Consider the following 27,618-nt stretch of genomic DNA (forward strand, 5'->3'; position numbering starts at 1 on the left):
TGAGTCCTGGTCTTCCAGTGCTTCTAACATGAAGCTGAGGAATAGAGTCAGGGGATGAACTTGGTGGAGTGGGCAAGGAGAATCTGTGCAGGCACTCAGGAAAAAGGAGACATGCTCAGAGACGCAGGAGAGGGAGACCATGACACTGTGGCTTTGGCTGACCTGGAGGCAGAAGGGATTTGAGGGAAGGGAGCTATCAGGAGGTGGCTGCAATAATTAAGATAAAAAATTAGCTGTGAGACATGCTTCGAAAATGTAACAACTGTGTTAAAAGTGGGCAGGATTACAATGCCAGCATGGTACTGCACTCAAGTAACGTTCATGCTGAATTTTTATCTTCACTGAGGGGCTCAATGGGCTTCTTATCCCAGCAAATTTTGGGCAGGTTTACTAATTTTATTTTTTAAAGTCTGTGTAATCCACACCCCTTCTGCATGCGGTGTACAGTCCCATGTAGTGGTACTTAGCCCACTTAGGCTATGACTACACTATACTGTTCTTCCGGAAAAAGCTATGAAAAATTGCAAACCGCAATTTGCATAGCTTTTTCTGCTTTTTTCGGAAGAGGCTTTTCCAACATTTGGCCCATCTACACTGGGCCAAATGTCAGAAAAAACCCTTTTCAGAACATCTCTTCTTCCTCGTAATACAAGGTTTACAGGGATTCTAAAAACAGACGTGATCCCTAGACGCAGCAGAGTTTTTCCTGGGATAAAACTCCCTAGTGTAGACAGCCTTAGAGAGAAAAAATGGGTGTGAACTACAGCCTTAGCTGAGACCTAGCTGGCTTTTAGCTCAAGCAGTAGAGGCTCATGCACTAAGTTCCAGAAGTCCTAGGTTTAGTTGTGCCTGTTGGAGCTACATCTGATTCTTCATATTTTAGGATTCTGCTCTTCTTGTGAAGCAAAATGAAAACAAAGAAACTCAAAGGACTCCAAGCTAAAGAGAGCAGCCCAGCAGGAATGACAATGAAGGAAAAGAAACTGCATTATTGTCATTTCCTCCAACTTCCATTCTCCCTTTAGCTGCAACAAACTTTTGTGCCTTCGCTGTTCTTTTACCAAGTCTGAGTTCTGGACAAGATTTTCTTGCTGCTTTCTTACATATACAACTGTCTTGATTTTAAGTCCTCCAGTAAGAACAGAAGTCACAGCTAAAGATTGAAAACAAACCAGACTGCCTCAGTAAACCTGGTTGCTGTGCTGTACCTTCCGCTATGGGTACTGCACAGCCCCTCTACACTATTCACTCAGACTGACAGAACTGCAGATTGTATTCTGGAACACATTACAGTAAGCCAAGTCCTTCAGCATGAAAGTCAGAGCCCAATGTAATAAAGAAGCAGGAAAAAGCTATTGTGATTTGCATTTCCTGCTTTAAGTCACTTTACCAGAAGCACTGGGTGGCAATTAGTCAAAGGCAAAACTTTCCCCGTAACATCACTGTCCCTGCCCATGTCTGACTGGATAGTAAGCTCTTCGGGATAGAGACCATTTCTCACTGTATGTTTGTCCAGTGCATAGTCCAACAGGATTAGAATGACAGTGAAAATCCAAATCTCAAAAGCTTTCTAGGCCCAGGAAGAGAATCCTCCAAGTTGAAGACTCAGATAGTGATGTGAACGACTAGTCAACTATCCGATAAGCAAATGCTTACCGGACAAGTGAGCTGACTAATCTCCACCTCCGTCCCACTTCACCCTGCCCCTCCCCCCGCCTCTATCAAAAAGACAGCAAGGGGTAGGGAAAGAGGAGGGGTATTTCGTTGCGGCAGTGTCGTATGGAGCATGGGGCCAGCTGGGGTGTCCCCAGGCAGCATGCAGCATTTCAAAGCTGCAGTGCTGCATGGAGCCCGGGATCAGCTGGGGACACCCCTGCCCCTCGGGCTCCATGCAGCACTGCTGCTTTGAAACACCATGGGGAGCACAGGACCAGGAGGGGACTACCCCTCTGGCCCTGTGCTCCCCACAGTGCTTTTGCCTTTCAAGTGCATAAACAGTCCTAGGGCTTTGCTACACTTCAAAAGCAGAGGTGCCCTATCGACTAATCGAACAGTCAATACAAATTGCATTGACTATTCAATTAGTCAATTACTCTAAATTTAACATCCCTAGGCTCAAAGTATAATTCCCTCCTGCACTCACTGCTCAGGCAGCTTTCTATGCAGCTCAGCCACCACCTGCTCTCTCCCTACCCCCACTCCAATATTTCTTGCTTCTCCTTTCAGCTCCCACTATAGCAGTTAATTATAGAGAAACAATAAAATTTCAAAGGCGTATCAAGCCAGGATTAAGGCAAGCTACAATAAGATGAGCCACAAGCATTGCTGCTCTTTGGAAACAGCAGCAGCATGCCATGCTTTGAGACTGAACAAAGACAGGTTTCCAGGCTCCTCTAGAGAGTACTGAAAACCCAAAGCCATTTCAGGAATTGTAGCTATGTGATTTACTTGTGAAATTCCTGTCCTTCCCCTCCAAGGAGAGGAAGCTATAGATCAAGGTTAATGCAATGCAATATATTTAGTAAATGAAACCGCAAACTACAGCTATGGAGGGAAGGAGGCAAAGGAGAGCTAACATTGCCTGGCTGGGAAGTTACTGAATATGTTGAACCAGGAAACAAAGTTTTGAGGAGAGAAGGGAATTTCTGAGGCTGTTCATTACAAACATACACTAGCTAATACTCCAATCCCTTTGCAGAAGTGGTCTACTCCAGCCCTTGGGATGAGATCCCCACCACTGAATCCCATGTGCTGCTAGGTTGCTTGGGTAATGGCAGAGAACTGTTCCTAGCTCTGGATCACTCAGACAAACCCCAGAAGCAGACCCCATGTCAGACACCCATTTTTAGCAGCAAGACCTACAATCTAGCCACCCAAGCTTGGAGCAAGTTTCCTCCCCCAGATCACCTCCTTGTGGGAGCTCTAGTTTCTAGTTAGCCCTGCCAGGGACAAAGCCTCAGGCAGATTTTCTCTTCCTGCCCCACACGTAGCACTGAGCAGATCTTGGTTTAAACAGTTGTGAGCCTGGGGGTGAAGAAGGGGAGGCTTCAGTTGCTGTCCCCTTCCGGAGCACAATCCCATTGGCCAGTTTCTAGCCAATGGGAACTGCCTGTTGTCAGCAGGCAGCTTGTGAAACACCCTCCCCCCCATAGCTCCTAGCTGCTCAAAAACCACATGGGCCCTGTAGCCAGTGCAGGGGCAGGGCAAGCAGGGAGTCTGCCTATGAAGGCTCCTGACTGGGAGTCAAGCAAGTAAGCATCCCAGTCAGCCTGCTTATGGCACCCCAATCCTCTGCCCCCCTCCACCCCACATAACCCAAACCCTCTTCCTGCCCTCATATCCCCTGCCAGATCTTGCAACCAACCCAATCTCCTGCCCCAGATCACAGTCCCTTCCTGTCCTAGATCACAACCCAAACTCTCTCTCCCGCCTTCTACAACCCTTCTCCACATAACCCAAACCCTCTGCCCCCATATCGCCTCCCCTGCACCCTTGTCCTCTAACCCACATCACAACTGCCTCCTTCACCCAAAACCCACGCCCTCTCCTGCACACCAATCCCATACTGAAAGCTCCCTTCTGCACCCAACCTCCATTCCAGACCCTGCACAACCTCCATTACTATGGAGGAATGCGGCCCTTGACCGCTTTCCAAATTCTTCAAGTGGTCCCCCATCAAAAATTATTGCCCACCCCTGTTGTATAACATAATAGTGTGGACTGTGTGAATAAAGGGTGTATTTAGTCACACTAGCAGGTCATTCTCAATCCAGTGTATTCAAAAAAATACTCAAAACCAAAACATGCAGAATTCACAAACAACTATAACAAATGGACTATATGTGAAATATTTTAACTGCATATAAAGTGGCGGACAGTGAATAATCCATGATCTTTAGAGCTCTGTGTACAGTTCCATTCCAAAACAAGCACTAAGTTCAGAGCATGGGTGTTTCTGCCCAATACAATGATTTTATTCAATACATAAAGTACCAGGAGGACAGCTAAAAATAGTTTGATGTAGTAAACATTCATTTAACCATACTTTCTCTCTCATTATTCCCACATTAATATGGGCTCAAACAGTATTTTACACAACTGGAATTACAGTCTAGCTCTGTAACTTATTTACCAAATCTATAAGTGAGCAGACCACCTTTTTAGTCGTCTGGCAAGAGGTCACACTTTCCTCAAAGACATCAACCACCAACAGGCTGCTACCGCTCAATCTCGGTACATTTCCCCTGTCCCATTGTATTGTGTGTTACAGTTAAAGAGTGCAGTCTATTGATGAATTACTGGGAAGCGAGAGTGGTTAATTCACTTCACCAGAAAAATGTGGTCTGTTCCCACCCATTCTTCCTCTTCCACCTGTCCTCAACATCTGAGTGGGCTAAGTCTACAGCAGCAGTTCTCAACCTTTCCCTCGTGGAACCAGATGATTCAGAGGTGGAGGGGATTGTATGTAACCGGCCATTAACATTATGTAGCTGGTCTATACTAAAGGATACATGAAGTACAATAGGTGGTAGCTGTGACACTGTTGCTTTACAGAGATTACCTTGGAGCTATCACCCAGTGTGCAGATTACACCACTGAGCTGTCTACCTGCCCTCTTGGGCACACCTGTCTGGCTGGGCCAGAAGCTCAGGTCTCCACCAGAAAAGTCAGAAGTTGGGGCAATAGCCCTCCAGCAGAGTAACACAGACACTGAACCAGCTCAGCTGTGGGAGGGCTCAGGTATAGGGCCCTCAACACAACCCTGAAGAGGGACCAAAACCCCAAATAAATCCATTTTACTCAGTGTAAAACTTACACAGAAAGCTCTTAAGTCTATTCCCTTTATCAATTAAAGATATGCACAGTGGTTGCTCCTCCTCCCCTTCCCCACAGTAAAAATTATTTACACTGGGCTTAATAAACACACGCATTTATTACCAAGTATAAAAAGTAGGATTTAAGTTATTCCAAGTGAAAACAAATGAAAGTTACTAAAACAAAATATACCCTCAGTGTATTAGGCTGTGTGGTTTGTCTAGACTACACCTCTCTGTTGACAGAGAGATGTAGATGAGGCACGTCAAAATTGCTAATGAAGCGGGGATTTAAATATCCCAAGCTTTGTTAGTATAAACATGGCTGTTGCTTTTTTCCAAAATGGAGCTCTCTCTCTCTCTCTCTCACTCTCACACACACACACACACACACACACACACACACACACACACACACACACGGCAGTCTAGACGCGGATCTTTCGAAAAATAAACCCTCTTTAGAAAGATCCTGTAAACCTCAAAAAATTAGCTTTACAGAATCTTTCTAAAGAGGGTTTATTTTTCGAAAGATCGCGTCTAGACTACCTTTTTTTTTAAAAAAGCTCCACTTCAAAAAAGCAGCAACCATGTTTATGCTAATGAAATGCAGCTGTTTAAATCCCTGCTTCATTAGCCATTTCAACGTGCCTAATCTACATCTCTCTCTGTTGACAGAGAGGTGTGGTCTAGACACAGCCTAAGAGAAGTTGTTTCAAAACGTATTCCTTGCCCAGTTCTTTTCTCACATATGATTCTTCACAAGCCAGAATTGATCTCTTTGGCTTAGGCCTAACACCTTCAGGTCTTCTTACAGTTCTTTGTTTTCAGGTTTCTTCATGTGTATTCTCTTAGGGTGGGTGAGGCAGTATCAAAAACCAGCTCAAGATCTAGTTGATTGCTTCTCATTACTTAAATGGGCTTTCCCCAGGGTGAGAAACCCTTTGTTTAATCCTCCTCATCCCAATGGAAAATTACCAGATTCAAGATGGATTCCAGCACCATGTGGCATTGTCACATGGCTTTGTAAAAACAACCACAGTTTAGGCTTACAGGGCAACAAAGTTATTCATAGGTCATGGATTTGAGTGCCCTCTGAGTATCACTAATTGCCTTCATTAATACATCTAGATTTTTAAACAAACTCACTTCATATTTCTAACTTCACATACAAGAATTATACATGCATAGAAATACATATTCAGCAGACTGCAACTTGAAAAGTGATATGCTACATGATGAGTTTTGCCTAAAGGGTCTTTGAAATATGCTTATTCACATTCATAAGCCAATTTTCATGAAGTGTGAGTGGATGTGATGGTAACCACTCAAATCAATGTAGATTAGTAAGCAGATAAATTGCCATTTAGACTCTTGGCTCTCCAGATAGTTTTCCAGAAAGCCACTCTCTCAACGGTTAACCACACAGGACTACTGCACCTGTATTATTTTAAAACAATATATTAAGTTCCAGCTAATATCACAAGCAGCAGAACAGCCTGATTTTTTAGTTGGTTTTCTTCCACTAGAGCAGGGGCTGGCAAAATACAGCCCAGGGGGAGCCTCAGACAGGCTCCCTGTCTTCCATGCCACTCAAAGGATGTGTTGGGGTGAGAGGGCATGTACTCTCTGCACCCCAATCCCTTGTCCCAGGTCACAATCCCCTTCTTCGTCCAAACTGCCCCCCAGATCCCATACCACCTCCCACATGCCAATCCCCTCCCCCCCACGCCCTTCTGCGCCCACCCTCCATCCCAAATCCCTCATTAACATCATGGAAGTGTGCTGCCCTTGACCACTTAACAAATTCTTGGGAGTGCCCCCCCCCCATCAAAAATTATTGCCACCCCTGCACTAGAGCATGCTATGCAGACCAGAGCAAACTCCTCCCCATCCATCTCAATTCTGCTGGCCAGCCAGGAAAGTTTCTTCCAACCGCTGTATCTCCCCCAATACTACAGTGAGGAGTAAAGTGGGGAGGTATCCCATCTAAATATGCTGGAGGGAAGGGCTATCAGGCTGATGAATGTTGAAGTTGTTAGCTTGCAATCCCCCATATGTCCACTCCCATCTGTTATCTTGTCTTGTAGCAAGGAAACATCTATGCTGCCAAAAAAACACCCACACCACATACATGTGTACTTAGCTTTGGTTAAAAACAGTGAAGACCAGCAACTTCAATTATATCTGCAGGTTCGGTTAAAGCTCAGGGGGCCTCAGAGTTGCTTTTTTAAGCAGAGTTAGCTAAGCCGAGCTAAGATTTCCTTTTTCTGATTGTGCAGACATAGCCTTAAAATATAAGCTCCTTAGGGCAGAGTCTCTATTTGTTCAGCCGGCATAATGCAAGCTCGTAGGAAAAACTTCCATGGTTACATGCTTACAAAAATAAACAAATTTTAACATCCCTGATGTTAATATCAAGGTATTTACTAAACATCCTCTACTCTTGTATTTTAAATCAGGTTCCAAATGTCAGCTTTTTAATAGAGCTATTTGGAAATATTTGGAGAATCTGGAGGATCAACCAGCTCAGCACTGAAGTACCAGGCTGCAGCTCTCCCATCCTGCAAATGAGAGGAGGGGATATCTCTTGGGCTTAAAGAAAAAGAGCTGTAATATCACCATCCAGATTATCCAAATATCACTCAACCCTCCAGCAAAGATGTCAGAACCAGCATCCTCAATGTAGAACAAGTAGCACAAGTTGAAGAAACATCAATGGCATCTCTATACATCAATAAATAGGCAGCAGAGGGCATATTTCCTCCCTGCTATTGCAATTCACCTTTACATGTCTATCAATCGCACCAGTATCTAAATCACACATATTTGACTACCACAATGTATGCATAGACCTCTCTCACACACTCAGCACTAGAAAAGATGGACCATATATAGACTAGCTAGCCCTCTTAATGACTTAGGCCTTTTTGAAATACAGTAGAATCTGAGTTATAGACAGCAGAGTTATGAACTGACCAGTCAACCACCCTCCTCATTTTGAACTGAAAGTACACAATTAGGCAGCAGTAGAGACTTCACCAAACCAAACACAGTAAAGTAGTGTATTAAACTACCAAAAAAAAGAAAAGGAAAACTGCATTTGTCTTCTGCACAGCAAATTTTCAAAGCTGTATGAAATCAATGTTCCTTTGTAAACTTTTGATACAACAAGCACACCATTTTTTTCCAGTCACAAACATTTCAGAGTTACGAATAACCTCCATTCCAGAGATTTTCCTAACTTGGATTCTACTGTAAAGGATGTTCCCTTTACTTCAGTTCTGAAAAGTAACTACAAATGGCATCAGAAAGTCCAAGGCTGCATGGAGTCCATGATCCTGTGCAGGTTTAATGTGCTGTTACAGAATTCTTCTCACAACTATAGGCTCTTTTTTAGAACAAAAGTATTGTTTCTAGCCCTCATGGTTGTGAAGAAAACCTTAATCTTGAACTTAACCAAAGCTGTACTATCTGCATGAGTGTTTCAGGATGCATGCAGTAACTGATTATCTGAATTATACCACTCACCTCAAATGAGGTTAACCATGAAGTCTAGCAATGACAATAGAATTAGCTATTTCATAGCTGATGATTTTAGCAGATACACCTGCTTGTGCGCTTATCCCACAATCTTAAATTGGTTCTCAGCTCCCATTAGCCAGAATTCCCTAACCTGTCAAAACTTCCAAACTTCCTTGTAAGATCTTCTACTAAATTGCACAGCTTCTTCAGAACAAGAAAGTACAGCATATTGATAACTGACAGCATGGCAAGAGCACAAAATGAACTGAACACACTACTATACCGATTTGTGTTTTTAAAAAAAAAAAAAAAAAAACAGTGTTTCATGCTGTGGAATAACCCCAGCATCTAATGACCCTATGTCAGGCTCACTAGAAATGTCTTAAGAGTTCCATACATGTGTTCGAGCCCTTTCTAGGTGACATTTGCTCAGTTATGATGACTTTCCCCTCCCCCGCCAAAGCCAAATTTTAGTTCTCAGATCAAAGGTTGAGTTCCTATAAAGATTCTTTGCTCTCACATATCTTCTCTAGAAGGAGATACTGCAGGCAAAGTTCTGGACCCAATTGTACTGTAAAACCCCAAATGCTCAGTGGGGAACAACAGAACAGAATTTCATCTTCCAATCTGAATACAAAAAACTTAAACAACAAATAGTCTAGTAGCACCTTACAGATTAATAAAACATGTAGATGGTATTATGAGCTTTCGTGGGCACTACCCACTTTTTTAGATGACCAACGTATTGGAAGTCCAAATCCAAGAATAAATAAGGGAAGGGGGGAAAGGGAAGAAGGGGAAAAAAATGGAAGAGGGGAAGAAAAAAAAGACAGTGATCTGATATCACAATTCATACCATTTGCATGAGAATTATTAAACTTGTGAATGAAGTTAAGTTCCAATATACATTGCATCACATTTACTGGTAACCACGCAACACACCTCCATCATAAGCATCCAGGAACCCACCCTTGCAATCAGCTCAGGTGCCAACTCTGCACACACATCTAAACAAGCTACTTCATCATTGGACCCAACCATATCAGCCACCAAATCAGAGGCTCATATAACTGCCCATCCACTAATGTGATCAATGCTATCAAATGCTAGCAATGCCCCACTGCCATGTATATTGGCCAGACTGGACAGTCTCTACAGGAAAGAATTAATGGACACAAATCAGATATCTGAAAAAGCAACACACAAAAACCTGTTGGAGAACACTTTAATCTTCCTGGACACTCATTAATGGATCCCCAAGTCACTGTTTGTTTCAGACCAATTCCACAAGCCAAATAAGTTCCAACCCTTCTCTGCATAACTTCATTCACAAGTTTAATTCTCATGCAAAGGGTCTGAATCGTGAAATCAGATGGCATGCACATTATTAATGAACCAAACAATGAAGGTGCTAATGGTTCTTGATGTCTGTGTAAAATCTGGTATTGGTCACATCTTCCTTTCCAAATGTAAACTAATGGTTCTTATCAGCCTCTTGTAACTACTTAGTCTTTAAGGTGCTACTAGACTATTTGTTGTTTAAGTCTTTCCTGTTACAGACTAACTTGGCTACTCCTCTGAAGCTTATCTACTTACTCACTGTTTCTTTTTTCTTCCTCCCCTCCATTTCTCTCCTCCCTCGTCTTTCCCTTATTTAGTCTTGTATCTGGACTTCCAACAGTCCGGTCATCTGAAATAGGTTATGCCCACGAAAGCTCATGATACCATCTACATGTTTTGTTAGTCTTTAAGGTGCTACTAGACTATGTGGTGTTTTAAGTTTTACCTGTTACAGACTAACTCGGCCTCCCCTCCAAAAAATCTGAATATAGTTAACAATTCTGTGGATGGATGAAAAAGTCAAGCGATCTCCCTCCTGCATAGGTTGGTAGATGAGCCACTAGAAGGATAAAAGACAACTGATGTTTGACTTATTTATAACTAACTGAGGACAGCAGAACTATATGCAATAAGCAAATTGGGATTATTATAGCAGGGAATGCTGCTGCAGTTTGTCATCAAGCTCACCGCTTACATTTGCTCATAACTTTCTGATGCTCTCTCTTATTGGGCTGACACAAGTTTGCCCTCTGATCTTTTGGGAAGTTTCAGTACAACTAGTTGAGTATGAGGAAAGTGAAGATGGCTGAGGCAGGAAGCTGAAGTTTAGCCAGAAATTAGAACCTTGATGAGAAGAGCCTTTTTGTGTTCCAGTGAAAACTCATTTTAATTTGACTGAGTTATGAGCCTTTGAAAGTTGCACTTCATGTATACACAGTACAATTGGCATGACTTCCTTTAGTTTAAGCAGTGTATGAAGTGAATGACAGCTACACTGAGCAGGAGACTGGGGCTAACTTAACAGTGTAGTGGAAAAGTAAATGCACAGAGTGAATCCAGAGCGCTTACCTCATTCACTGTGCATCTCACAAGATATGATCTGTGCAGCTTTTAAGGATTCCCAGAGTGCAGACGTCTCAGACTGCAGAGTAGAAAAGCTCCCTCTAAGAAAACCTTGTAAGGTGTGTGGGATTCAGGATTTGACGTCATGTTGTGTAGCCAAACTGTTCCATATCCCCAGGAGATTACAATAAAAGCCACGTTAAACAGTCAAGTCAGGAAGTAACAAAGTTAAAGGACTTCAAAAGAGTCATAATTGTCTTAAAGTTACTTTTAAAAAACCATCTGTTACATAACACACCCGGTAAAACCCCTGTGACCACAAATGGACCATGTCAGCTGACTTGCAGTTGGGCTAAAGGGCTGTTTAACTGCAGTGTAGATGCTGAACCTTGGGAAGTGGGAAGGTCCCAGAGTTTGAGCCTGTGCCTGGACATCTACACTGCCATTAAACAGGCTCTTAACCCAAGCCAGCTGGTACAGGCCAGTTGCAGGTAGGCACAGCCAAATCACATGGGTTTGGCATACACAACAGGGGAGATGAAGATATGCAAGTAAAAAACACCATGTCATTTTAAAACCACAGAAGTTGGAAAAGCATTTTATGGCAGGTGTAGGACTAATTATTTCAATTACCTAGATCTCAGGCAGTATCCTTTAAGGTTGCACATGAAGCCTTACCTCTGCCCCCTGGTGTTTATACATTATGGTAGTGGTTCCCAACCTTTTTCCTACCGCAAACTGGCAAACCTATTCACAAACTTTTGGCAGACCGGTAACCTTTTATTTCAATATTTGCATATTCATTACCAGTCCGCCAAAAGTCTGTGAATTGGTTTGCCGGTCGGTGGTATAAAAAGTAGGGATGTTAAATATCCGTTAATTGAATACAGGCAGTCCCCGGGCTACGTACAAGATAGGGACTGTAGGTTTGTTCTTAAGTTGAATCTGTATGTAAGTCGGAACTGGCGTCCAGATTCAGCCGCTGCTGAAACCGATCAGTTTCAACAGTGGCTGAATCTGGACGCCAGTTCTGACTTACATACAGATTCAACTTCAGAACCCCAGGCATCCCCAAGTCAGCTGCTGCTGAAACTGATCAGCAGCTGATTCCAGGAAGCCTGGGGCAGGGGCTTCCTGTAGTCAGCCACTGGTCAGTTTCAGCAGCAGCTGACTTGGGGACGCCTGGGGCAGAGCAGCTGGGGTGCTGCCGGGTTGGTCCAGTAGCGCCCAGAGCGGCGCTACAGGACCAACCGGCAGTGCCCCCGCTGCTGTACCACAGGCGTCCAGAGCAAAGCCGCGGAGCACGGGGGCAGCGGGACAGCCCAGACGCGCCGTGGCTTTCCTGCCGCCCTCAGACTCCGCGGCTTTGCTCTGCTTTGCTCCCCGTCCCCCTGGTCTGTAGACCAGGGGGACGGGGAGCAAAGCCCAGGAGCACGCGGGCGGCAGACAGCCCAGACACGTCTGGGCTGCCCGCGTGTTCCGCCGCTTTGCTCCCCGTCCCCCTGGTCTACAGACCAGGGAGACGGGGAGCAAAGCAGAGCAAAGCCGCGGAGCACGCAAGCAGCGGACAGCCCAGACACATCTGGGCTGTCCGCTGCCCGCGTGTTCCGCCGCTTTGCTTCCTCTCCCTGGTCTGCTGGAGACCTGGGAGAGGACCCCGTTTGTAACTGCGGATCCGACGTAAGTCGGATCCGCGTAACTCGGGGACTGCCTGTAGTCAAGTAACCTCGTGAATTCTTATCGGTTACTCAACTATTCTGTAGTACCTGGGAGCGGGGCTGACAGCCAGTGCACTTGGGCTCGACATGCAAGGAGCCCCACTGCCACTTTGCGCTGCTGCCTATGTATTAGAGGCAGCAGCATGGGGTGCCAGGCAGGAGCTGGTCCATGAGGGGAGACAATTAAAAACCAGCTCCCCTCATGGGCCAGCTGCCTGTTACCCCACACTAGGGGATGGGGAGGGAGGGATCTGAGCTCCTGGACCCAGCATGAGCCACAACTGAGCTGGGCTGCCAGCCCCAGCCCCCAGAAGCGCTGCAGCCCAGCAGCCAGCAGTTTGCGGCCCAGCAGCTAGGAACTGCTGTACTATGGAACACACAAAACAAGAAGTCCTGTAGCACCTTAGAGATTAACACACATTATATGCCCACAAAAGCTCATGCTACTATATATTTGTTAGTCTCTAAGGTGTTACAGGACTACTTTTTTTTTTTCTTTCCAAGTTACAGACTAGCACAGCTACCGCTCTGAGACTATGGAACACACAACATTTCTCAGTGCAAAAAGAGTTATACCTGCCATAGTAGATATACAGATTTACAAAATTGGCAGAACTCAATTTCTTTATAATCTCACCACATTATATTGATGTATATTTTAAATAAAAATCTAAAATTTTCAAATGTTTACGGTAGCAGGAAGCTACTGGGAGTCAGACAAATATAAAGTGACAGGAAACACTGAGATACAAAAAGCTAGTTTTATAAGCTGTTAACTCACAAACTGTCCCCTTGCCATGAAAAAATATATTAAGTAAATATGCTTCAATCAATAATAGTAGGCTTTAATATTCATTTACTCATCATTTTCTAACATGCCTCATTCAAAAGTCTCAATGTTGTTTTTCTTTTTTTGTCTATCTGTAAGTTTCAATGCTCAATGGAAATATTTTTACCATACATTTATACATGTATGGTGAAATCAATGTTTACTGACATTTACAGATAAAAATCTAATCCTTCCAAGCCTACACTTTCCATTCAGCTATACTCATACCACTTACTGACATAATATTAACTTCACTCAGATTTCATTTTTAAATGCATGTTCTCTTCACTAACAGAGTTATGACTAAATATGTTGACATCAGTCAAGTATTATGTAGTCCTTTCAGGCATCACCAGTCTTCTTCAAATGCAATTCAACAGAGAGAATGGTAACCCTATGGTTAAGGCACTGGATTGGTTATCAGGAATACAGGTTCTAGGCTTGGTTTGGTCACACATTTCTTGTGTGACCTTGGACAAGTCATAAGAGGGCCTGATTTTCTTAAGTGCTGAGCATGAACAGCTCCAATTGAAGCCAAAGGGAGTGACAGCAACTTTGAATGCTGGGCCCTTCATCTCTGTGCTTCAGGTATGACAGGAGAATAGAAAAATGGACTGGGAGATCACTTGTCTGACATTATAAAGCAATTACCATTTTCCTAAAATGGAAAGTCTTTTCTATTGGCCATTATTCCACGGTTCTTTTCTATACTCACATTGCCTACGTGTGTGTGTCTTCTAAGCCTGCAGATAAAAGGTCTAAGAAACCACATTTAGTACTAATCACCCTAGTAGCCAAATTGCAAGTGAAATAGTTGGCCAGGGAAAACACTTCAAAAATAATAAAGTTTTGCCTAGATTATAGTTTCAATAATTTGCAATTACAATACCTAGCTCTAGGAAACTGTTTGCAGTTTTAAACATTCAAGTTAGGACGTCTAAAGACTTAACGTGCCAGCTACAACTTCCACCAACAACTCCAGCCTCTGGAATAAAAGTGTCATTACAAACTTTAAAAGCTGAATGTTCTGGGGAAGAACAGATTCTCCCCCAGATTCAGTCAGTGACATAAGCAATAACATTCCAAAGCGTGCATCTGTCGGCCAATATATGCACCCCTTGAGTATGCAGGGGAGCCAATGGCACCCAGGATACTAGCTGAAAAAAATGCTCACCCCAGAGCGGATTATTATACTATACTTACAAAATGTCTGATTGACTAAGGTGCAAAACATTCATCTTTCCAAGAAACTAACTCCACTGGAATTAACTGTCACCCAGGAACAAAACACAATGACCTGCTTCTACTTAAGGCTCCTGTGTGTCACTCACCCCCAACACAGCTGAAAGAAGCAGAGTCCTTTGCGCTCCCATCAGGTCAGCTGGACAAGCAGCCAAGCTGCTACTGTGAAGTTCTCTTCCAGCCTCCTCTTTAGGGGAGAAGTACTACTGCTGCTGAATTTTTTTTAAATACACTCAGCCTACTTCCTCCCTTTTATCCTCCTTCTATACCAACTGGAAGGAGCAGGAGCTGGCAATAAAAGCTGAGCTGCATTTGCAGAACTCCCCCTTTCCTTCATTTGGAGGAAAGATGAAAGACAAATTATTGGTTTTACTAAGTGATGGTAACAAGGTTCCAAGTATCTAGAAATTCCCACTGTTCAGAAAAGTAGATGGTTTGGATGTGGAAGGGACACCTAACTGCTTATGGATGTTTACAGTCCATGCACTTGTGTTTAGATTTCATAGTGTGGTGCATTAGTTATAGGGATGAGAACTATACACACAGATGCCTAGATACTCTAAGCACTTTGAATGCACTGGGTAAATTTAGTTTGTGTTCCTCTTAACTCAAGCTGATATTGTAAAAGCTTTAATATAGCCTAAGAACAATATAAAAGGTTTCCACTTTAAAACTGATTACATTTTCCACTGAGTTCTTTTTTTAAAGATACATTTCCCTGCAGCGTTCTGAATCTGAAAATTGAGAACTTGCAATGGAAACTGCCTCAGCTTAGCCCAAGAAAATAAATGGAGAAATGCCAGGAGCAAATAGAGAAAGAGAGAATACAAACTGAACTGAATTTTATGACTTATTTTCAACGTGCAGCATTAGTAACAAAAATGGTTTAAATTATTTAAGCATATGAAATTGATGTTAGTTTGATCTTGCCTACAGTTACCATACAGTACTCAGAAGTGAGCCATCAATTCTCGTCCCCAAAACATATCCTATATAGATTATTGCTGGATAATTTTTTCCCCATTTCATCTCCTTCTATATATAGAGTTCTAACTGCTATTACAGGGTATTGGTATTTATGAGTACTTTCTCTATACTAGGGATGTTAAATTTCTAATCCAGTAATCGATGGAATTTCCATCAGCTACTCGATTACTTGATGCAGGGTCGGGCACTCGCAATCCATGCTGCGCCTCTCCCTTTTAAATATAATAAGAGCTACTCAATAAGAGTTCTTACTACATTTAAAAGGCAGAGGTGCGGCAATCGGCACCCCATGTGAGCAGGGACTGCTTCAGTCCCTTCTTGTACCGTTTCCCATGCTGTGCCACTGCCTCCTCATGGAGATAGTGCTAGGGGGAACTGGCTTTTAAACTAGTTCCTGCCCCCCTTTTGCTGCCTCTGATACAGAGGCAGTGGTAGGGGGAGCAGGGTTGGGAGCAACTAGTTGAGTGATTTGACTACCTGATAAGCTAGTCTACTAGTGGCTTACATCCCTATTTTGTACTATGCATTTTTAATTTGTGAGATAGGGATTTTTGATAAAACACTAAACCATGTGTTTCTGAGATGCAACAGAATAAGTCAACCTCTCCCACCCAATCACATTCCCCTGATCCATAAGACTTGAAAAATTATTACACAACTAAATGCCATTCAATTAACCTATAAGCTCTATTGTTCTGGAGAAAGGGGAAAACCTAAATAAGTATTAGCTTGATTTCAGACCTCATTTCTGGAATGGAGAAGGAACTTGCACATTCACTCTTTGTTCTTCCCCCATCCACTTCTGAACCTCCTAACTGCTATGAAGACAAGAGTCTTGGGGGATGGAAGGGAGAAGAGAGGGAGTTCTCTGCTAATTTACCCCACCCTGACTCTGGTATTCGGTTCCCCTCCTCAATTAACAACATGCTCCAGCATCTACTTGCCACATTGTTCAGCTTTCTGAAGACTCAGCAAAATGAGTGTGACTAAGCTGAGTCTACTCAATTTCATTGTTGTTCATAGGGTTCCCACAGTAGCAACTGTGAGAACCCCTGGAACTCTCACTAGTCTTCCCTCTACAGCAGATTGGGGAAGCACTGAGGAATGGGCTATCTTCCTTCAGACTAGGATGTAAGCATGTAGCCATTTAAATAGTTAAACGATAAGCATGAGCTTTATCAGTTTCCATAATGGTTAAATGCTGATTAGGGATGTTAAATTGCATTTAGTCAGCTAATTGACTAGTCGATGGAATTTCCATTGACTAGCCGATAAGCGGGGGAACTGCAGAGCCACAGCGGGGTTAGCTCCTGGCCCTGGGAGCTAGCCCTGCTGTGGCTCTGCCTTTTAAATGTATTGAGACCTGCCAGGCTCTTAACATATTTAAAAGCCTGACGTGCAGCAGGGGGAACCACGTGCACAAGCCGGGACAGCTGATTACCGACTCACACCCAGTTCTCTCTTCTCTCCTCCCGCCTCCCTTGTGCTTCTGCTTAATACATTTAAAAAGCAGAGGTGTTACTTCCGGGACCAGGCGCGAGCCGGGAATCAGCTAATTCCTGGCTTGCATCCAGTCCCCTACAGAGACTGTGCTTATTCAATAGTCAATTAGTCACTTACATCCCTAATGCCAATTCCCAGCCCTGCTCTTGGGGAGCCGGCTGTTGCCTCATGCTGTGGGTTCTGCAGTATAAAGCTTATACTGCAGAGCTCACAGCTCAGCCAGTTTTCTCGGAGTGAAGCTGGCTCCAGGCATACACTGGCTGCTGGCCCCGCTTCCAAGGAGCCTGCAGCATGTGACCACCACGATTTTTAATGATTACACTAACAACCATTTTTTAACATCTCTACTTTAGAAAACAGCATTGTCTTGACTTCTATACTTCTATGCATTCCCTACCTGGATCTTACTCCTGGAGGAATTCTGCTCCACTGCACATTACAGAATTTTGCTGAAATTGATGGATGGAGGTGTCTGTTTTTGTGCAGAATTTGCTTTCTCCCAAAGAAATGGACTGCAGTGCTGCTTGCTGCCACTAGGAACAGCTAGACCTGGCAGAACCCAGTTCACACATAGGTGACACTGCGGGGAGGTGGGAGAGAAGTGGGGAGCCTGGAGCATTCCTGGCAGCTGGCCCCTCAAGGTAGGCAGTAGCAGGCTTGCACAGGACACTGTGGAAGCCTGGGACCCAATATCAGGCTGTTTCTTTCTCTGGATCTCTGGGAGGAACATGTCTGGGCTGCGGGGACTTTGTAGCTGGACTCTGGGAGGAGAGGGAGAGAGGCAGATGGCAGAGAAACAGCAACTGGGTTGTCATAGGGCTTTCTTTAACTCCCCACTCCTCTGGGAACAGGTGTGTGTATCACTACAGACATACTTGCTAACAGGTATTTTGAAATAAATTAACAAAATAATTGAAAGTGGCATGATTATGTAGCATTATTTTCACAAATGCAATTTGCAGAATTTTTTGGCACAGAAACACCTCACTAGTAAGGATTATTGTTAGGACCTTGAAACTGATTTTTAAAATAAAACCTGAGTCCACAGTAGTTGATGATACCCAGAAGAGAAGCCTACTTACAACAGGCACAATCCATAAGTGTATATCAGTTTCAGTTCACTAGAAGGTTGGTTTTTTTTGGCTTGTTTGTTTAAATTAAGTCACATTTTGATCATGCAAAAGATAGTTTGCAACATTATAATGAAATAAGGAAGCTACTGGACAATACTCAGCCGTTAGTCACAAAAGCTAACAGTGCAATAAAGATACACCACAATCTATACCTACAGAACGGAATGAATCACATCCACTGCTGACTAATAGGTTTTTAATCCAGGATAGGAAAACTGTTTCTGGGTGTGTGTGTTGTCACTTAACTGTTGCAGTAAGAGGCTGCATCACCCACTGGATTCCTACACAGATATTTACAGGTAGAAAATCAGTGAGAAAATAAGCAACCAGAGAAAAGAGAGGTTTAACTTTATATGGCTATCAAAAATAGCAGAGTGTGTTACAGAGTGCTAAGCTGAAAAACCCAAAGAACATTTGTCAATGCTGAAGATAAGATTGGGTAACAGAAGTCACCGTCTCCTTGACTTTCAGAGATCTGACATTTTTGCTTCAGCCTCAAGGTGGTGAAGCCAGAGCTGTCAGCCGCTGGGGGTGGATCCCGGCACTTTGGACCATGGCAGGGGGATGCCAGAGATGTCAGGCACAGCAGCAGGTGCTTGACACCCTCCCTCCTCTTTCCTGAAGTGGGACTCACTCTCTTTCCCCCTGGTTGGGCTTCAGTCATTACCCTTCTTCAGTCCCTCCCTCCCATTATTTTTTAATAAAAGTCAGATAGAAGGACAACAGGCCTCTGAATTTGTTTCTTGCCCACAATCTCTCCATGAATTTTACTAAAAATAATGATAAAATCTTAACTTTAGCCACCATCACAGATCTACTAAAGTATCTTAAAAGTACTGCTGCAAGGGTCAACAGTTTCCATACTTAATTCCCTCTTTGACCATGACCACAAATTGTAAGCCTATAAATCAGGAGTAAGGAGAACCAAACAAGTATTTGATAAGGGTTAGAGTATACAGTACGCAAGAGCAGAAAGGGGAAAAAATTCAGTTGTTTAGCCAACTCTGGAACATTCTGCCCCTCAAATTAGCTATGTGCTGTAATACTTCAATCTCAGCTATATCCTAGACTAGGGATGTTAAATATTGGTTGAATAGTTGATTAACCTCATGAATTATTATCAGTTACCCAACTATTCAATAGTCCCCAGGACAGGGCCAGCAAGCAGTGTGTTCCGGCCCCACTCCCGAGGAGTCCCCTGCCACTCCACACTGCTGCCTCTTTATCAGAGGCAGTAGTGTGGGGTGCCAGGTGGGAGCTGGCCCATGAGGGAAGCCAGTTTAAAAACCAGCCCTTCTTGCAGACCGACTGCCTGTTGCCCCACACTGCTGCCTCTGATACTGAGGCAGCAGTGTGGGGTTGCAGAAGCCCCTGTCCGAGCTCCCAGATCTAGAGCGAGCCGGAACTGAGTCAGGCTGCCTATCTCCCTGGCTTCTAATAGACTTTAAAGGCAGAGATGCAGCAGGCAAAGGCCCTGAGCCAGGCTGCTGGCCAGCCCCTAAAAAGTTTACTGGCGGGGGAGGAGGGGAATGCAGTCTATAGCAATAACATATAAGCTTTTTCTTATTTATTAACTGACTTCATTATTACATCCCTATCCTAGACATTAGGGGACATAACATTTAGATGGGGGAAAAAATAAGAGTTTCAAGAAAAATATTCATTAACTCATTTCAGCATATGTTCCTAGGTATGCAATATAGTTCAGAATCCTATGTAGTCTTTCAGGTAGCAATTGGCAACCAGATTGTTTAGGGGAAGAGGGAAGAAATAGGAACGAAAAAAATATTTTCCTTTTTATTCCCCAAGCTCACTAGATTACCTGAGCTACAACATATCTGTGTCCTCCTAGTGATAGTAAGTGAAGACTGTCAGTAGCTCCTTTGAAAGCAGCTGTTGGGAGTTTAAATGGCCCTATGCGAATTTCCTTTTCCCTCAGCACAGATTAACATATAATAAGGTAAATCAGAGCAGAACTTCGTAGGGGAACACACACACACATGGATATGATCTTGTGCAAGGGGCACCTCTTAGTAGATTCCCCCAAGCAAAGCACTTCCTAGAAATAACTGCAATTACTCCCCAGCTTTACAGAAACTGGAGCCTAGTGGCTGTTTATTCCAGCTTCTGCACTTTCACGGGACAAGGCCAATTTTGGGACACCAGACACCCCAGGACATGTTTTCTTGGAAAGAGTTAAGTATTCATTCCCACAATTTAGTTTTCCCAGCCTCGGCTGCAGACCCATTTCCCCTTCTACAGTACTGCTGCTCCCAACAGGCTACAGGAAGCAATGGAATCTGATCTGATGTAGCAACAGGGATTTCCAGGATTCCACACTGACCATGGCTTTAGATCAGGAGTGGGGAACATTCGGTCCCCGTCTAGCCTGGATCCAGCCCCCGAGGCTCCTTCACCCTCCCTCCTGCCCAGACCCAACATCTCAAATCAATTTCCTGGCTATCCTCTCCAGGCACTGAATCCCTCATTTTTTACCCCACCCTAGAGCCAGGGGGGGGCTCACAAAATGTGTTAGCCCAGGCACCCCAAAGGTCTGGTGCATGAGAGCAATGTGAGGAGTGTCTTTCTGCTTCTTAGTCAGGGGGTCACATCAGTGACCTGGGGGGGGGGGGGGGATTTTACTTTTGTGTCGCTCCCGACTAATTTTTCTGTGAGCCAGCAGCCCCTGACACAAATTGCCAAGAATTTAATCTCTGTAACCATGATTTTCCCAAATTCTCCCACCCTAGCAACAGAAAGCAGATCTCTGTGTAAACAGAAATGTAAAGCCCAGGCATGATAAAAACATCTTCATTTATAATCTTCAAAACATAAAAGCTCCTCAAACATTAAACTAAAAATTAACTTTTCTAACACCTTGACCAACAACCTCTCCATCCACTACATTCTCTGCCTCTCTGGTGAAATGGGGCATGATGCAGTATCGCCTGTGGCACTCAATAAGTAATGTGTTAGATACTCAGTGTGCAGAGATACAGCCTTAACACTAGTGTACTGACAAAGTTATTAAAAAGGAAGATTGAGAGAATCAGGACAGAGAAATCTACCACACCAATGAAATTTAAGTCAAGAGAGACTCCGTCATTCATAAGAGCAATGGCTGTTCTCTGAAGCTGAAAAAAAGAATGAATGAAAAAGACTTCAACTATATAAAGACGCAACCATAGCAAAATCCCTCCTCTTCTAAACAGAGGCATATACAGTGCCTTGAAATTAATAATCACCATATGAATGGACTCTCCCTTCTGACTGAATAAAGCTTGGAGCAGCTGCTCTATAAAGGAAACTGTCTTCCTTGGATTCTGGAATATAAACTGCCCTTCATTATTTATCAACATCCAAAACCCCTCAATAAACACCTTATCACTTCATCCTTCCTACCAACCAAGACAGCCCATGCATCAAAAGGTACAAAAGGTACTCCTCCTCCAAAACCCAAAGTGGGCAGGCAACCACCCATAGCAAATATCTCCAATTCGAAAACAAAGACAGCCCAAAAATGAGAAAAATATAGAGAACTCTTTCCCAAATGACTCAACTAGTGAAATCCACTGACTCAGTGAAGGGGGCAGGGGAAGCCACTGGACCATAGGCTACAATACACAACTCCAGAGGAAAAAAATACAGAGTTCCCTAGAGACACTTCCAGAAACATACACTCTAATTATTTTGAGATCCAATAGGCACTGGAGCGAGTGTATAGTGACTTCCCTTCCCTTTTCAGTTATAAGAGAGAGACACTTCAGAAATCCTAGCACTCCCAGAAGCAGAAACTGACAGCCCCACAGGGCTCCAGAGTTGCCAGGCCCACCCCACCCCGGAAATCTTACACTTGCCCAGGTCCTAGGAGCATACATACAGTTCTCAAGGCATCTGCAGACCTGATGAGACGGGCACTCCCAGGTCCCAAAACACTCACAAAAGAACTGGAGTAAGAGCCCAGTCCCCCTTTGCCCTCCTATTTCCTGAGCTGGAACAAAGCCCCTCCATTGCAAGCACGGCCCTAAACCCCAAGATCCCCCAGCCCGAGAGCAGGAATCCAGCCCACAGAAACTGACTCGGAAGGGAGACAACGGGAGAGCCACACCCCCTCGCGGCCGTCCACCTCCGGAGTAGGAACCGAGCCAGCACGTCTCCAGGTTAAGGCCAGGAACACACAGCCCTGCCTCGCCCCTCCCCCCCCCCCAGGGCTGGGCAGATGCCCCGGCGACAACTCCTACCCCCAGGAGCCAGGTCCCATCTCCAGGGACAAGGCAGACACACCCCCACGCTAGGGCCGGGAAGAACGGGGCCCCTAACCCCCAGCACAGACACGCACGCACCTCGGAGCGACCCCCCAGGAGCCAGGCCCGGTCTCCAGGGTCAAGGCAGGCAGGCAGGCAGGCAGACACACACGCTGGGCCGTAGCCCGCTGCTACCTGGCACGACACCCACCTCCACACACACACCTCGGGCCCTTCTTCCCAGGAGCCAGCCCCAGTCTCCGGAGCCGGAGCCAGAGCAGACACCCTCACACACATACGTTGGGCCCGAACCCTTGTTCCCCGACTCCGGTACCGGCAGACACACACCGCCCCCCGGACCCGGGCCCTCTGATTCCCGTACGGACAGACACGCCCCCCCCCGGACCCGGGCCCTCTGATTCCCGTACGGACAGACACGCCCCCCCCCGGACCCGGGCCCTCTGATTCCCGTACGGACAGACACGCCCCCCCCCGGACCCGGGCCCTCTGATTCCCGTACGGACAGACACGCCCCCCCCCCGGACCCGGCCTCTCGCCCCCTGACTCCCGTACGGGCAGCGACCCCCCCCCCACCCCGGGCCCCCTGACTCCCGTACGGACAGACACGCCCCCCCCACCCCGGGCCCCCTGACTCCCGTACGGACAGACAGGCCCCTTCCCGGACCCGGGCCCTCTGATTCCCGTACGGACAGACACGCCCCCCCCCCCGGACCCGGCCTCTCGCCCCCTGACTCCCGTACGGGCAGCGACCCCCACCCCACTCCGGGCCCCCTGACTCCCGTACGGGCAGCGACCCCCCCCCCACCCCGGGCCCCCTGACTCCCGTACGGACAGACACGCCCCCCCCCGACCCGGCCTCTCGCCCCCTGACTCCCGTACGGGCAGCGACCCCCCCCCCACCCCGGGCCCCCTGACTCCCGTACGGACAGACACGCCCCCCCCCGACCCGGCCTCTCGCCCCCTGACTCCCGTACGGGCAGCGACCCCCCCCACCCCGGGCCCCCTGACTCCCGTACGGACAGACACGCCCCCCCCCGACCCGGCCTCTCGCCCCCTGACTCCCGTACGGGCAGCGACCCCCCCCCCACCCCGGGCCCCCTGACTCCCGTACGGGCAGCGACACCCCCCCACCCCGGACCTTCGTCCCCCGACTCCCGTATGGGAGGAGACACCCCCCACCCCAGGCCCTCGCCCTCTGACTCTGGCACGGGCGCAGACACCCACCCCGGACCTTCGTCTCCCATACGAGCAGACACCCCCCCCGGTCGGGTACACTCCCCCAGCAGCCAGGCCCGGTCTGGAGCAGACACCCCACCCGGCCCGCTGGCACAGCCCCGCTACGGCCACGGCGGCCAGCGCAGCCGCACCCCCACCCCAGCGCTCCCGCAGAGCCTCCCCCCGCCGCAGGGAGCGGGCAGCCCAGGCCCGCGCGCCCCACTCACCGATCACCTCCTGCAGCTCATAGTCATCCCTGTTGATGGACCAGGGCAGGGAGCTGGGGTCCTCGGCCATGGCGGCGCGTCCCCGGGGCAGCGAGCTGGGCAGCGGGGAAGGACCGAGAGAGGCGCGCCGCCCGAAAGCCGCCCCTGCCTGAGCCCTCGCCGCGCCGCCTCCCCTCTCGCCTCCCCATTGGCTGGGCGGTCAGCGGTGGGGGCGTGGTTACAGAACGGCGAGGGGCCGGGCGTCCCAGTCACGCTGGGCGGGGCCTAGTCGAAACCATTAAAAAAAAAGAAAGCCCGTAGAAAAGGCAGCCCGTAACGTTCTGCAAAAAAAAAAAAAACCCTACGCTGCTATGGAAACCACTTCTCCACCCCCCCTTCCCCACTAAGATGGGGCCTCCCACCACCAGCGTACAGCGACGCGGGATGACGTCACCCGCAAACGCCTGTCGACGCCATCTTGAAGAAGGTGTAGTTCATCCGCCATATTGAGTGAGGCGCTTGCCAGCCGTCTCTCGCCTCCCCAGGATTTCAATCACCTCCCATCGCTATCATCATATGAACGACTGCTTATAGCTAGGCATCCCGAGGACGATAAGGACTTGAAGAGCTAGAAGCGGGTTGAGAGCATGCCACATACAAGATGGCGGCCGTTCGCCTCCTCAGGGAGGTGCAGGAAAGGACTTCCCCCACGTCTCTATGACCGCTGTGGATTGGTTCTCAGCTCCTGCAGCGATTGGCTGAAAGGCTGTCAATAGCTTGAAGCCCCGCCCCTGCTAATATGTGTGCCTTGGGTGGGGAGAAAAGGGAGGGGAGAAGAAAGGATCAGGGCAGTGCTGTGTTGAGCTGTGTGGGGCCTGTGCCCAGTGTACCAGGCAGAGCCCATCTTGGGGGGAATGGCTATGGGGAATGCGGCTCTGAGGCGCATGGCTTCATCATGCAGAAGGGCCAGTGAGTGCATCGCCACCTAGCCCTGGTCATGCCACCCGTCCTGTGTGTCCAGGGGAGTTCGATTTTACTGTGATGATCCCAGCTGCTTGAGGCAATCCTCTGGGATTGGAACTCCTTGCCAGAGGATGCGGTGAAGGCTAGAACTTTAACAATGTTCAAAAAAGAGCGAGATAGATTCATGGTGGTTAGGTCCATCAATGGCTATTAGCCAGGATGGGTAGGAATGGCGTCCCTAGTCTCTGTTTCTCTGGAAGTGGGTGACGGGAGGGATCACATGAGGATTACCTGTTGTGAGCCCTCCCTCTGGGGCATCTGGTATTGGCCACTGTCCGCAAACGCAATACTGGGCTAGATGGAAGTTTGGTCTGACCCAGTATGGCCGTTCTTATGTACAGTTATTTAAATTTAGGGAGCGGTTATGATGGGTTTCAGCTGGGGCAGAACAAAGTTCACTCTTTCCTGTCTTAGTTCTCCTCGCTGCCACAGGCTTCTAAATACTTACCCCTTCCTAATTTCAATACAGAGTAACATAACCCGACTTTCTGATTTAAGTATCAGGTCAAATGAAGTATTCTGACTGATTACTAACCATGATAAAATCCTGGAAGCATTTTCTGGGTTTCTCAGCAAGACGTAGCCCCTTCAGTTATGACATTCTTCATATTCAGGGTGAGATATCAAGAAGACTAAGTGTTCCATTAGCCCTCTCCAAACAAGGTGCCATACACCCCTATCTATTAAAATCAATTGAGAGGCATTGGAGAATGTCAATCATTTTCTTTACCTTGGAAGTTATCTTTCATCCAAGGTAGAGATGTTAAGTATCAGTTCATTAACTAATCAAGTAGTTGATGCGGGGGGGGGGGGGGGAGAGGTTAGATTATAAGCGGGGTTAGCTCCCAGAGGTAGCTCTGCACTTTAAGGCTGTGTCTACATTGGCATGATTTTACGCAAAAGCATCTGCTTTTGTGCAAAAACATGCTGCCTGTCTACACTGGTGGGGAGTTCTTGCGCAAGAACACTGATGTTCTAATGTGTGAAATCAGTGCTTCTTGCGCAAGAACTATGATGCTCCTGCTCAGGAAAAAGCCCTCTTGCGCAACTGTTCTTGCGCAAGAGGCCAGTGTAGACAGGCAACATGAATTTCTTGCACAAGAAAGCCCGATGGCTAAAATGGCCATCGGAGCTTTCTTGCGCAAGAGAGCGTCTACACTGGCACGGATGCTTTTGCGCAAAAACACATCTCTTGCACAAAAGCACATGCCAGTGTATATGCTCTCTTGCACAATACTTTAACGCAAAACCTCTTGCATTAAAAGTATTTGCGCAAAATCTTGCCAGTGTAGACGTAGCCAAAATGTAATAACATTATTTACTACATTTAAAGTGCAGAGTTGCAGCAGGATTAGCTCCCAGGGGCTGTGTGAACCGGGACCAAAAAGTCCCATCTCGTGCCGCCTATGGGACTGCTGCAGCTCTGCTTCCCCTGCGCTCCCTGTACTACAGAGACAGTGCTGGGGGAACCAACTTTTAAGCCGGTTCCACCCAGCACTGGCTCCTACTCCCCCAGCCTTCCTGCCTCTGATACAGAGACAGCAAAAGGGGGAGAAGCTACTAGCTGAGTAATCACTCGACTAATCGCTTACATCCTTAGTTCAAGGCAGATATTGATGTAGAAATCCAACATCGGCTGAGCTGTGCCACTTCAGCCTTTGCTTGGTTACAGCACAGGGTTTTTGAAGATCACAACATTTGAACAATCATGAACCTTCTTATCTATCAAGCCGTCATTCTTCCAATGCTGTTGTATGGATCTGAAACCTGAACAACCTACAAACATTATTTGAAAGTCATTGAGAAGTACTACCCACCCTGCCTCCTCGAGATCTAGAAGATCAAATGGGAAGACAAGCACACTCACATTAATGTTCTGAAAGAGGTAAAGACCACCAGTATGGAGGCAATGATCATCCGTCAGCAACTTTGCTGGACTGGTCACGTTGTTCAGATGCCAGACCATCGTCTCCCAAAACAAGTCCTGTTTTCTCAGCTGAAAGAAGGGTACTGTAACATGAGAGGACAGCAGAAGCATTATAAGGACTTGCTAAATGATAACTTTTAAAGAAGAGCAACATGCACAGCTGGGAGACATCCATCCAGGATCACTCAAAATGGAGAGAAGTTCTCTGTGATGGCCCCTGCTTTTTGAATTAGCCTGCCAACATGCTCAAAAGGAGAAAAGGCGCAGGAGGAAGGGGAGACTAGTTTCTAGTCATGGTCAGCAGCCTCCTGCTGTACCTGGAAACATCTGTCCTCATTGTAATAAAACATGGTTCAAGGATCAGCCTTATCAGCCATTTGAGGGAGTACAGCTCCCATGGAAGATGATCATACTTGGCAAAGAGTAATCGCCCATCAGATCTGACTTTGTAGGAATGCCCAAAGGCAGGATAGGGGAATAACTGTGCTAGGTATTCTACAGAGAGTGGGAAAACTGTTTCTAGAGTGCTGGCTATCTCAGGCCCTGTGTGTGAAACTGCACTGCACAGAGGTGCACAGCTAAGCCTATATGGAGCTTCACTGATGGATGTGTGTGGCAGAAGTAGGGCCTAAGGGAGGGGGACAGGGTAACTCAGAAGGAATGGAGCGATGAAGAGGATAATAATATTAACATAAATTTACATAGACTATACAGACAAGGTGAGTGAGGTAATATCTTTGATCAGCTTCTGCTGGTGAGAGACAAGCTTTCAAGCTGCACAGATATTTCAGATCATACACTAATTATGCACTCAGCTAGACACTTTCA

The 27,618-nt window shown here is 46.4% G+C and overlaps 1 protein-coding gene across 3 annotated transcripts in view; it reads right to left on the reverse strand.

Moving 5' to 3' along the window:
* OXSR1 (oxidative stress responsive kinase 1) overlaps window positions 1-24,064 on the reverse strand; it is a 136,043-nt gene extending 111,979 nt beyond the window's left edge. For 2 of the 3 annotated variants that reach the window (XM_089776801.1, XM_089776802.1), the window contains exon 1: window positions 22,035-22,710. In XM_089776801.1, the coding sequence (XP_089632927.1) occupies window positions 22,035-22,695 (661 nt within the window). In that variant the 5' untranslated portion in view covers window positions 22,696-22,710. Of the gene's footprint in view, window positions 1-22,034; window positions 22,711-23,861 lie in introns of those variants that run through there. The other variant, XM_075922856.2, reaches the window with a different exon arrangement.
* Between the last annotated feature and the right edge of the window lie 3,554 nt (window positions 24,065-27,618).

The sequence above is a fragment of the Pelodiscus sinensis genome, chromosome 2, assembly GCF_052426305.1.
Source record: "Pelodiscus sinensis isolate ZL-2025 chromosome 2, ASM5242630v1, whole genome shotgun sequence".
In the NCBI taxonomy this organism is placed as follows: domain Eukaryota; kingdom Metazoa; phylum Chordata; order Testudines; family Trionychidae; genus Pelodiscus; species Pelodiscus sinensis.